At 47.9% G+C, this 13360-nt stretch overlaps 1 protein-coding gene across 12 annotated transcripts in view; it reads right to left on the bottom strand.

Annotated features, from left to right (window-relative positions):
• LAMA2 (laminin subunit alpha 2) overlaps positions 1 to 13360 on the bottom strand; it is a 1150433-nt gene that overhangs the window by 355721 nt on the left and 781352 nt on the right. For all 12 annotated transcript variants that reach the window (XM_068231524.1, XM_068231529.1, XM_068231525.1 and 9 more), the window contains one exon: positions 4480 to 4622. In XM_068231524.1, coding sequence (XP_068087625.1) covers positions 4480 to 4622 — 143 coding nt within the window. The remainder of the gene's footprint in view (positions 1 to 4479; positions 4623 to 13360) is intronic.

Genomic DNA, 13360 nt, shown 5'->3' with positions numbered 1-13360 from the left:
AAAACTGACAAATAATGAATTTTCTCATTTTTTTTCTTATTCTTACTGTTAAAATGCATTTACAGTAAGGTAGCTCTTAGCAAAATGTACCCCCAAAGAAAGCCTAATTGGTGGCGGAAAAAACAAGATATAGATCAGTTCATTGTGATAAGTAGTGATAAAGTTATAGGCTAATGAATGGGAGGCGAACATTGCTCGGATGCATAAAGTGAAAACGACTGAAGGCTAAACTGGATATACATGCTGCCACTCAGATAAATCATCCAAAAACACGGTCTGACATACCACTGCTATGCTGATGAAACCTAAATATATTTGTAATTCAAACCTGGCATGACAGACCTTACTAATCAAATAAATGTGTGCTTAACGGAGCTTGGCTAAAACGAAATGCCCCCATCTCTGCATGCTTGGGATCATTGTTTGAGTGCCAGTTTATTCCCCACTGATAAAGTGAATGGGGGTGGCCCTTGTGTGAATCACAGGCTTCTTTGTGAATAATTATTGCCACCTTTGAGGTGATGATGAATCTGTTCTTGTAGAAAGTTGTAATGTTGTACCTCCTCACTTACAGTATTTATTAATTGAATGTCAGCAATTTTCTGTGCCTTAAGCTGGTCATACACACACACACACACACACACAAACACACACACACTTCCACCCAATGTTACAAAATTATCAATTCCTCTCTGAAAGGAATCAACTTGGAGAGGAACTGATTCCTGTTACCCATGCACGGCACACTTATTTTCATTTTTCAATAGATTTCAGCAGAGAATCTATTAAAAATCAATCGTACTGTAGTGTTGCAATGCTATGGGTGGTCGATATACCACTGCTCCTACCCTAACTTTGATCAACCTAGAATCAAAAAGGAAAATTGATTTGTTTACGTGTACCTTAAAGTAGAACTGTAAGTGTTTTTAAACACATTGTTTCACTTACCTGGGGCTTCCATAAGCCCCCAGCAGCCATCCTGTCCCACGCCGGTCCTGCCCAAGCTGCCAGCTACTTTCGGTTTCGCGACCGGGCCACTGTGCCTACGCGGCTCTGGCCATGTGTATCCTTTCTTCGCGTCCCCTGCTATTTCAGAGGGGAACGCAATGAAAAGATATGCTTGGCAGGGCTGCGGTGACGTCGACTTAGAAGACGACGGCACGGTGGCGGGAGAAAGGAGGCTCGGGCAGGACCGGCGCGGGACAGGACGGCTGCTGGGGGCTTGGGGAAGCCCCAGGTAAGTGAAACAATGTGTTTAAAAACACTTTACAGTTCCGCTTTAAGAGTAGGACATATACATTGTTTCCTGGTCTTCCACATTGCACCACCCAGTATTAGATCAAATTCTAGCAGGGATTGAATCTAAAAGCTATCGCAGCTAGGGGTGAGCTTCCGATTTCTGCAGAATTTTAATTTCCGAGTTTCCATTTGGAAATTATCTTTCCGTAGTGGTAATCAGAAATTGGAGTGCAGAAATTCTAATTCCACAAAAATACTGCATTACTGTAACTCTGAAATCTTAGGCCAATCACAAAACTCAGAAGTATTCGAGAGAATGCAGAAGTGTAATGTGGAAATCAGAATACCACAGACATTTTAGGCCAATCATAAGACTCGGAAATACCATGGAACGAATAAAAAGTAGTAGGCCAATCAGAGAATTTGGACATGTACCATGATTGTACTTATAATAGCGTACAGTCACAAAATATATTGGTTTCCGGAAAAAGCAACTTATTTCAATTACCGTAATAATTAACAAACATGGTAACCCCCCCTCCTCCCATCTTTTTGCAGAAATTGGAAAATTGGAAGTCGGAATTCAGAAATTCAGATTTCCCCTGAATTCCAGGGGATCGGAAATCTGCATTGTTGGAAGGCAAAATTGGAAGTCGGAAATCAGAAATCCAGATTTCCCCTGAATTCCAGGGGATCGGAAATCTGCATTGTTGGAAGGCAGAATCCCATTGGAATCACAAATCGGCACTTCTGACCATTCCTAATTGCATCACTGCCACAGTTTGATGCAGGCCAAAGCTATGTGACCATTGGACTGTACATCGTTCCTGCCATGGCTAACCTCCTGTTCCTCTGCTGCGTTCTATCTCTAAAAACACAGCTTTTTTTGATCATAAAACACATTTTCTTTTTTAAATCAAATCTATTGTCTAATCTGTTAAAAAATATTGAATCGTATTTGGCCACATTTATAGATTCAATCTTAAAGCATACCTGAAGTAACATGATGTGATTAAACGTATACATGTATGGTACCAGTAAAAAATTCTCTGAAGTCCTTTTCTGTTTTACAGTACACCAAGAGTTAAAAAAACAGAGTTGTTATCTATGCAAAAGACCTTTCCAACACCTTGTCATATTTAGTTTGGTTTCTTGGAAGGTAAATAGAGTCTAAAACGCATCAGAAACAGTGATATATGTCTTTTAATGAGGTTTAATTTCAAAAAAGTTTGAAGGGTCATTACTTCTCTTTCAGCTTAAAGGACAACCGAGATGAAAATAAACTAATGAAATAAACAACTGTATCTATCCTCCTTCTCCTAAAAATGACTTTTTAAGATATTCCATAGTTTTATTTTATGTTTAGATCTACTGTTTAAGTTTTTACTGTTTTATTGTTTTTGCTCAATAGCACATTCATTGAAGTATGCCATTGCTAAAATCTATGAACTATTGACCCTTTTTATCTCTGTCCTGCTCTCAGAAGCCATTTTCTGCTAGGAAGGTGTTTTATACAGTAGGTATAACTTCTTATCAGTGAAGGTCAAACTATAGTCTGACCTAGTCCTAACTCAGACAGGAACTTCCACTTACATACCTGATGTTTAACTCTGAGGCAGAGAAAGAAAAAAAGGAACCCAGCATAGTTATTTGTGTGCTAGGTACTGTACATACACATGTCTATCTCATCATGTCACAGGTCACCTCGGGTGTCCTTTAACAAGGCAAAGTATTGAATCCAAACCAGGGGCGCCTCTAGCCATTTTGTCACTCCAGGCGAGAAAACCTGTAGTGCCCCCCCCCCCCCCCTCCCTCCCATGAAGATAAGCATTTCACCAGAAAATAATCATAATGCGGCAGCGTTCCACCAGAAATGACACAATGCTGGCAGCGTTTCACCAGAAAATACACAATGCAGGCAACGTTTCACCAGAAAATACACAATGCGGCAGCATTTCACCAGAAAATACACATAGGCAGGGCTCCACTTTAATGAGGCACAAAGTGGGACAGAAGGAGGAACAGGGGGACTGAATAAGGAACACGGGGCGACATAGGGAGGCACAGGGGGACATAAGGAGGCATGAAGGTCAGAAGACGTCACAAAGGAGGACAGAAGAGGCACAAGGGAACAAAAGGAGGCACACAGGGGGACACAAGGAGGCACAATGAGCAACAAAAGGAGGCACAGTGGGGGGCAGAATGAGACACAAAGGAGGACAGAAGGAGGCACAGGAGGACAGAAGGTGGTACAAAAGGGGACGCAAGGAGGCACAATGGGCAACAAAAGGAGGAACAATTCGGGACAGAATGAGACAGAAGGAGGCACAGGAGGACAGAAGGAGGCACACAGGGGGGCAGTGGGTGGTACAGGGGGACAGAAGAAGGCATGAGGGGCAGAAGGAGGCACACAGGGGGGCAGTGGGAGGCACAGGGGGACAGAAGGAGGCACAAAGTGGGGCAGAAGGAGGCACAAAGGGGGGCAGAAAGAGGCACAATAGGGGACAAAAAGAAGCACAGGAGTAAAGAAGGAGGCATAGGGGAAGTGAATGAGGCACACATGGGACAGGAGGAGGCACAAAGAGGGCAGAAGAAGGCACGATGAGGGTCAGAAAAAAGCACACAAGGGGACTGAGGGAGGCTAATGGAGACAGAAGGAGGCACAAAGGGAGACAGGAGGCATAAAGGGAGACAGAAGGACAAACGGGGTCAGACATGGCACAAGGAGACAGAAGGAGGCACAAAAGGGACAGACAGAAGGAGGCACAAGGGGGGGGGGGCGGAAGGATGAACAAGGCACAGAGGGACACTGTGGCAGTTGCCTGCAACTTACGCTAAGCAGATGCATTAGAAGCAAGTAATAGAACACCAGTGGGGGTGCGGCTTAACCAGGGGGCGTGGCTTCATCCAGGGGGCGTGGCTTAATCCTGCAACATGGCGCCCCCAGGACCAATGGCACTCCAGGCAATGGCCTGTACTGCCTATGCCTAGAGGCGCCCCTGATCCAAACAACAACTGTGACCGTGTGATTCAAAATTAAGTCATTAAACTGAAAGTAAAAATATAAGATTCATTTCCATGTTACAGATGTTCTATTTATAATCCATACTACATGTAACTAAGTAGCACGTTGTAGAATTATTCTTAGACATCATCTATTTGATAGTTAACTAGATCAAAAAAGGTATCTAGTGTATTTCAGTTACCTAGAATGCTTGCACACAGAAATTGTATAGTTACCTTTAATTCCTGAGTCTCATTTTCAAAGCCAATCAGCATTTTGTAGGGTGGAGGCAGTGGGCCAGAAAGATTGACGCTCATGACCATCTGGTTCAGCTGATCCAAGTCATCAAGGAGGAGGCCTGTACATTCATCATCGCAAACTGTGAAGAGGACAGCAAAGAATATTTATCCCTAATAAACTGCAGACGCAGATGTTCAATATTTCTGCAATGTGGTTTTTAAACGTGTACAGAACAGGTTGTGTATATTTGTGGCGTTAATCTCATAATTAGCTCCACTGGATGGGGAGAGGATATATTGAAATAAACTTAAATAGAGTGATTACCTGTAATAGCTGCAAATTACCATTTTTCATTTTCCTAGTTTAAAAAAAGTATTGAAGCGTCACAATTATTCCCTCAAGCAAAGGTTTCACTGGAAAAAGGCCCACAAAAAATTCAAATCAACTATGTCACTTGCCAATTTACATAAATGATAGATTAAACTCATTGAAACTTTATGAATATGCTAGGCTTGTATCAACAGCAGCTATTTGTCAAAACATTTCATTTTATTAAAGAAAGTTTGGTTACAATAATATAACTGTCTTCCTTATTTTAATACATGAATGCTTAGGAATTTCTGTAAATTCATACTAATGAAATCCTGATATAGTATATGGTTTACAATGTTACTTATTTCTGCTTTATTAAATCAGGTTGCTTTACTGAAACGTGAGGTTAGATTATGAAAGCTATTATGTCACATTAATGCCAGCGCTATATTAAACTGATGGTATAGTCTTAGGAAGGTGGTTGGATTGTGGAGATACCTCACTTGCAGATTCTTCAAGGGCTATAGGAAACTGGAATGGGATTGATTAAAATAACCTTGCAGTGTAGGGCTGTCCAACTCCAGTCCTTGAGGGTGAAGGTCATCACACTTTTTTTGGAAAAGCTCAAATGAATTGATGGGACTGAATCAGGAAAGGTGTGGTTCCTCACGTAGAACACATCTCGCCATTTCTCAATCTAAACACTGGCATGGATATGGTCCTCGAGGACTGGAGTTGGACCGCCCTTCTGTAGTGGGAGAGATATGAAGGATGCCATATGTATTTATTTTTAAGAAACGTATAGTGTCTGGCTATCCTGATGATCCTTTTCGCTTCAACAGTGTCTGAATATCACACCTGAAACAAGCATGCAGCCAATGTATTTAGACTTGATGTTCACACTGCATAAGGTGACAGACCATATTCTGCAAATGACAAATCGTCACATGGCCATTGTATGCTACTTATAGGTTCCATTTATACATGACCATTGCAGTAACAAAGCACAAAGCTCCATACTGCACAACTTTTCCAGACAGCTCATGAAACACAGACATGTCTTCGATAGTGTGAGAGAACGCGGAAACGCCGTGTGTGCTGACAGCAAGGCGGTAAATTCCACGTCCAGCGTGGCGGTTTGCACGCAGGCATGCGTCTGGTACTGGGAGTGAACGCGGAAAAGCCACCGCATGTACTGATAGCGGGGCGGCTGGTTCCGCGTCCAGTGCGGCGGTTTGCACGCAGCAGCATGCGGCTGGTGTGGCTGGGTCTGTTCGTTCACACAGATTCAGGAATACGCCAAGGGGGGGGATCAGCTGACCAGGCTGGTCAGCTGACCTCAGAGCTAGTGGCTATTGGTTTATCACTTAGGGGTGGCGCCAGAGAGCGCTACTCTATATATAGTTACGGCTGGACACTCACAAGTTGTCTGCCGTTGCGAACACTACGTGGAAGCACTCAGACCTTAGTCAGATCCAACAGTGTGCTTGAACCAGGAGAACCTGGGAATTCACACTGAGCCAGATTACTACTGTATTATTATTGTGTTATACTTTAGACTAGTTCCAGGGTGTAGAGACCATGGACCTCACACCCAAGACTAGGGAACTTGTGTTATCATTCTGTTATACTTCAGACTAGTTCCAGGGTGTAGAGACCACGGACCTTACATCCAAGACTAGGGAACTTGTGTTATCATTCTGTTATACTTCAGACTAGTTCCAGGGAGTAGAGACCACGGACCTCACACCTAAGACTAGGCATTGGTTGATATCTGTTATGACCTATTACTTTCCTGACTATCCCCACGCTCGCTGATTCGGTACCACGCATATCTGATTATCTGTTGCCAACCCTACCTGTCTTGGATACCGAACCAGCCTTATGTCTTTGTACTTTATTTGTCCGTGTGTTGCCGACCTGGCTTGCCCGACCTCGAGAGCTATCTCTCCTCTTCAGGAGATAGTCTCCAGATCAGTTAGTGACATCCAACTTCAGGTGTCACTCACTCTCTGGCTGAAGTAGGAAGGGCCAGAGAGTGAGTGACACCTGAAGTTGGAGTAGGGCGAGCTGCTGCAGACTGTCTCTCAGGGAAAGATTAGTTAGGCTTAACTTGTTCCTGTCTGGCTGCATACCTGTTCTGTGAACCCACCACTGCATACCTGTGCTGTGAACCCACCACTGCATACCTGTGCTGTGAACCCACCACTCCATACCTGTGCTGTGAACCCACCACTGCATACCTGTGCTGTGAACCCACCACTGCATACCTGTGCTGTGAACCCACCACTGCATACCTGTGCTGTGAACCCACCACTGCATACCTGTTCAGTGAACCTGCCACTGCATACCTGTTCTGTTCAGTGGACCCGCCACTGTATACCTGTTCAGTGAACCCGCCACTGCATACCTGTTGTGTTCAGTGAACCTGCCACTGCATACCTGTTCTGTGAACCCGCCACTGTATACCTGTTCTGTTTAGTGAACCCGCCACTGTATACCTGTTCTGTTTAGTGAACCCGCCACTGCATACCTGTTCTGTTCAGTGGACCCGCCACTGTATACCTGTTCAGTGAACCCGCCACTGCATACCTGTTGTGTTCAGTGAACCTGCCACTGCATACCTGTTCTGTGAACCCGCCACTGTATACCTGTTCTGTTTAGTGAACCCACCACTGTATACCTGTTCTGTTTAGTGAACCCGCCACTGTATACCTGTTCTGTTTAGTGAACCCGCCACTGCATACCTGTTCAGTGAACCCGCCACTGCATACCTGTTGTGTTCAGTGAACCTGCCACTGCATACCTGTTCTGTGAACCCGCCACTGTATACCTGTTCTGTTTAGTGAACCCACCACTGTATACCTGTTCTGTTTAGTGAACCCGCCACTGTATACCTGTTCTGTTTAGTGAACCCGCCACTGCATACCTGTTCTGTTCAGTGGACCCGCCACTGTATACCTGTTCAGTGAACCCGCCACTGCATACCTGTTGTGTTCAGTGAACCTGCCACTGCATACCTGTTCTGTGAACCCGCCACTGTATACCTGTTCTGTTTAGTGAACCCGCCACTGTATACCTGTTCTGTTTAGTGAACCCGCCACTGCATACCTGTTCTGTTCAGTGGACCCGCCACTGTATACCTGTTCAGTGAACCTGCCACTGCATACCTGTTGTGTTCAGTGAACCTGCCACTGCATACCTGTTCTGTGAACCCGCCACTGTATACCTGTTCTGTTTAGTGAACCCGCCACTGTATACCTGTTCTGTTTAGTGAACCCGCCACTGCATACCTGTTCTGTTCAGTGGACCCGCCACTGTATACCTGTTCAGTGAACCCGCCACTGCATACCTGTTGTGTTCAGTGAACCTGCCACTGCATACCTGTTCTGTGAACCCGCCACTGTATACCTGTTCTGTTTAGTGAACCCGCCACTGTATACCTGTTCTGTTTAGTGAACCCGCCACTGCATACCTGTTCTGTTCAGTGGACCCGCCACTGTATACCTGTTCAGTGAACCCGCCACTGCATACCTGTTGTGTTCAGTGAACCTGCCACTGCATACCTGTTCTGTGAACCCGCCACTGTATACCTGTTCTGTTTAGTGAACCCGCCACTGTATACCTGTTCTGTTTAGTGAACCCGCCACTGCATACCTGTTCTGTTCAGTAGACCCGCCACTGTATACCTGTTCAGTGAACCCGCCACTGCATACCTGTTGTGTTCAGTGAACCTGCCACTGCATACCTGTTCTGTGAACCTGCCACTGTATACCTGTTCTGTTTAGTGAACCCGCCACTGTATACCTGTTCTGTTTAGTGAACCCGCCACTGCATACCTGTTCTGTTCAGTGGACCCGCCACTGTATACCTGTTCAGTGAACCCGTCACTGCATACCTGTTGTGTTCAGTGAACCTGCCACTGCATACCTGTTCTGTGAACCCGCCACTGTATACCTGTTCTGTTTAGTGAACCCGCCACTGTATACCTGTTCTGTTTAGTGAACCCGCCACTGCATACCTGTTCTGTTCAGTGGACCCGCCACTGTATACCTGTTCAGTGAACCCGCCACTGCATACCTGTTGTGTTCAGTGAACCTGCCACTGCATACCTGTTCTGTGAACCCGCCACTGTATACCTGTTCTGTTTAGTGAACCCACCGCATCAGTGCGCATACCTGTGCAGTTAAGTTAACCCACCTACCTACGTGAGTGCACGCAGTGTGATATACCACTCCGTGCATACCCGATATGGACAAAACAGGTAGAGGAAGAGGTAGTGCCAGAGCCAGAGGAAGGCCACCCGGCAGGTCTGCGCGAGGTTGTGTAAATGTAATTTCGTGTGGACCTGGCCCACAGTACAGTGCTCGGAAGAAGGCACGTCCCATCACCTCCCAAGATTGTCAGGACGTGGTTGAGTATTTAGCGACACAGAACACCTCATCTTGCTCAGCCACCAGCGCTACTACTAGCACCACTTCCGCTGCATTTGACACTTCGCAAGAATTATTTAGTGTTGAAATCACTGATGCACAGCCATTGTTGTTACAGCCAGATGAATTTCCACCAGCTAATATGTCTGAGTTACGCGGCAACACTATGGATGTAACGTGTCAGGAGGATGAAGGACCTACTGATGGTGCAAGTTTGGATTTGTCTGAGGCAAGCGAAGCTGGGCAGGATGACTACGATGATGACGGTAATAGGGATCCTCTGTATGTTCCCAATAGAGGAGATGAAGAGGGGGACAGTTCAGAGGGGGAGTCAGAGAGTAGTAGGAGGAGAGAAGTTGCTGAAAGAAGCTGGGGCAGCTCTTCGTCAGAAACAGCTGGTGGCAGAGTCCGGCACCATGTATCGCCACCTATGTACAGCCAGCCAACTTGCCCTTCAGCATCAGCTGCTGAGGTCCCCATAGTGCCCACATCCCAGGGTGGCTCAGCGGTGTGGAAATTTTTTAATGTGTGTGCCTCAGATCGGACCAAAGCCATCTGTTCGCTCTGCCAACAAAAATTGAGCCGTGGAAAGGCCAACACTCACGTAGGGACAAGTGCCTTACGAAGGCACCTGGAGAAAAGGCACAAACAGCAATGGGATGGCCACCTGTGCAAAAACAGCAGCAGCACACAAAAGCAAAGCCACCCTCCTTCTCCTCTTCCTCCTCCATCAGGTGCATTATCTGCTTCTGCCGCTTTCTCCCTTCCACCTTCACAGGCACCCTCCTCCACTCCGCCTCTGCCCTTGAGCGGTTCCTGCTCCTCTGCCCACAGCAGCAGTCAGGTGTCCGTGAAGGAAATGTTTGAGCGGAAGAAGCCAATTTCGGCCAGTCACCCCCTTGCCCGGCGTCTGACAGCTGGCGTGGCGGAACTGTTAGCTCGGCAGCTGTTACCATACCGGCTGGTGGACTCTGAGGCCTTCCGTAAATTTGTGGCCATCGGAACACCGCAGTGGAAGATGCCAGGCCGCACTTATTTTTCGAGAAAGGCCATACCCCAACTGCACCGTGAAGTTGAGAGGCAAGTGGTGTCATCTCTTGCGAAGAGCGTTGGGTCAAGGGTACACCTGACCACGGATGCCTGGTCTGCCAAGCACGGGCAGGGCCGCTACATTACCTACACAGCCCATTGGGTGAACCTGGTGGTGAACGATGGCAAGCAGGGCGCAGCGGACCAAATTGTGACACCTCCACGGCTTGCAGGCAGGCCTCCTGCCACCTCCTCTCCTCCTGCTACATGCTCTTCGCTGTCCTCCTCCTCCTTGGCTGAGTGGCAGTTCTCCTCTCCAGCTACACAGCCCCAGCTCCGCAGGGCCTATGCTGCATGCCAGGTACGACGCTGTCACGCCATCTTAGACATGTCTTGTCTCAAAGCGGAGAGTCACACTGGAGCAGCTCTCCTGGCTGCTCTTAAGAAACAGGTGGATGAGTGGCTGACCCCGCACCACCTGGAGATAGGCAACGTGGTGTGCGACAACGGCAGCAATCTGCTTGCCGCTTTGCATATGGGGAAGCTGACACACATACCCTGCATGGCACATGTCATGAATCTAGTGGTTCAAAGATTTGTGGCAAAGTACCCTGGCTTAGCGAATGTCCTGAAGCAGGCCAGGAAGTTCTGTGGGCATTTGAGGCGGTCTTACACAGCCATGGCACGCTTTGCGGAAATTCAGCGCAAAAACAACATGCCGGTGAGACGCCTCATTTGCGATAGCCCGACTCGCTGGAACTCGACCCTGCTCATGTTCTCCCGCCTGCTAGAACAGAAGAAAGCCGTGACCCACTACCTCTACAACTACAGTAGAATGAAACAGTCTGGGAAGATGGGGATGTTCTGGCCCGACAACTGGACACTGATGGAAAATGCATGCAGGCTCATGCGGCCGTTTGAGGAGGTGACCAACCTGGTGAGCCGCAGTGAGGGCACCATCAGCGACTTAATTCCCTACGCTTACTTCTTGGAGCGTGCTGTGCGTAGAGTGGCGGATGAAGCTGTGAATGAGCGTGACCAGGAACCGTTACGGCAGGAACAGGCATGGGACCAATTTTCATCAGACCCAGCTGTTTCCTCAACACCTGCGGCAGCACAGAGGGGGGAGGAGGAGGAAGAAGAGAAGTCGTGTGCAGAAGACGAGTCAGACTCAGAGGATGATGAGCAAGGTGTTTCTTTGGGGGAGGAGGAGGAGGAGGGGACAGCGGCAGGAGAACAACCTCAGCAGGCATCGCAAGGGGCTTGTGCTGCTCAACCTTCCCGTGGTATTGTTCGCGGCTGGGGGGAGGAGGTTGACTTACCTGACGTCACTGAGGAAGAGCAAGAGGAGATGGAGGGTACTGGATCCGACTTTGTGCAGATGTCGTCTTTTATGCTGTCCTGCCTGTTGAGGGACCCCCGTATAAAAAACCTCAAGGGGAATGAGCTGTACTGGGTGGCCACACTACTAGACCATCGGTACAGGCACAAAGTGGCGGACCTGTTACCAACTCACCGGAAGGTGGAAAGGATGCAGCACATGCAGAACCAGCTGTCAACTATGCTTTACAATGCCTTTAAGGGTGATGTGACGGCACAACGCCAGCAAGGTACCACTGCCACTAATCCTCCTCCCGTGTCCACGCAGTCAAAGACAGGACGCTCCAGCGATCTCATGGTGATGTCGGACATGCGGACGTTCTTTAGTCCAACGCCTCGCCGTAGCCCTTCCGGATCCACCCTCCACCAACGCCTGGAATGGCAGGTAGCCGACTACCTGGCCTTAAGTGTGGATGTAGACACTGCTGTGAACAGCGATGAGGAACCCTTGAACTACTGGGTGCGCAGGCTTGACCTGTGGCCAGAACTGTCCCAATTTGCCATCCAACTTCTCTCCCGCCCTGCCGCAAGCGTCCTGTCAGAAAGGACCTTCAGCGCAGCTGGAGGCATTGTCACAGAGAAGAGAAGTCGCCTAAGTCACAAAAGTGTTAAGTACCTCACCTTTATCAAAATGAATGAGGCATGGATCCCGGAGGGCTGCTGCCGGCTTCAAGACTAAGTCAGTCCCCGCACACACAGCATCTCTGCCTGCACGCCGTGTGACTGGCTGCCTGGCCTGCCCCAAGAAGACTAAGTCGCTCCCAGTCCCTCCACACAGCATGTCTGCCTGCAGGCCGCTTGACTACCTTCTCCGCCACCACCAACAGGGTCCGGGACTCCAGGCGGATTGCTGAATTTTTTAGGCCGCTGTAATAATTTTTCTGGTGCGTGTACATGACTGCCTAATTTTTCTGGCTGCACTGCGGGCAGCTGCGACAACAAAAGAAAAGGCATGTACATGCGCCCATTCCCCTTCGTGATCATTACCTTGCCGTGGTGAAGGGGCTTGCGTATCACAATGAAGCAATGACCGGCGCCTAGATGAGTGTCTCGGGGGGCACACCCACGATAATAAGGTCGTTGCCTCATTGTGGTCAGACCAAATTTGATCAGCTGGACAGTCACTGTTCTGTCATTCAGCTACATCAGCCAGGCGACCATATGGGCTGTAAAGCCACCAAAACCTGCACTCTCGCCATGGTGCGCACCAGTCCAGCACGGCCGTCACTACACAAACAGCTGTTTGCGCTGCGTTACACGGTGAGTTTGGTGTGTCAGTGTGAAGCAGTACCTTAATTACACTACCTGATTGATGTATACACATGCAAGATGTTTGAAAGCACTTTAGGCCTGTCATTTAGCATTCAATGTGATTTCTGCCCTTAAAACGCTGCTTTGCGTCAAATCCAGATTTTTCCCGGGGACTTTTGGCATGTATCCCACTCCGCCATGCCCCCCTCCAGGTGTTAGACCCCTTGAAACATCTTTTCCATCACTTTTGTGGCCAGCATAATTATTTTTTTTTTTCAAAGTTCGCATCCCCATTGAAGTCTATTGCGGTTCGCGAACTTTAACGCGAACCGAACCTTCCGCGGAAGTTCGCGAACCAGGTTCGCGAACCTAAAATCGGAGGTTTGGCCCAACTCTAGCACCAAACACTCACGTTATATACAGGTGTCCAGAGGTTAGTACTATATCTGTATTATCGGTGATTCTGCAGATC

This window comes from Hyperolius riggenbachi, chromosome 4 (assembly GCF_040937935.1).
Source record: "Hyperolius riggenbachi isolate aHypRig1 chromosome 4, aHypRig1.pri, whole genome shotgun sequence".
Lineage (NCBI taxonomy): Eukaryota > Metazoa > Chordata > Amphibia > Anura > Hyperoliidae > Hyperolius > Hyperolius riggenbachi.
This window is presented reverse-complemented; position numbering and strand designations above follow the sequence as displayed.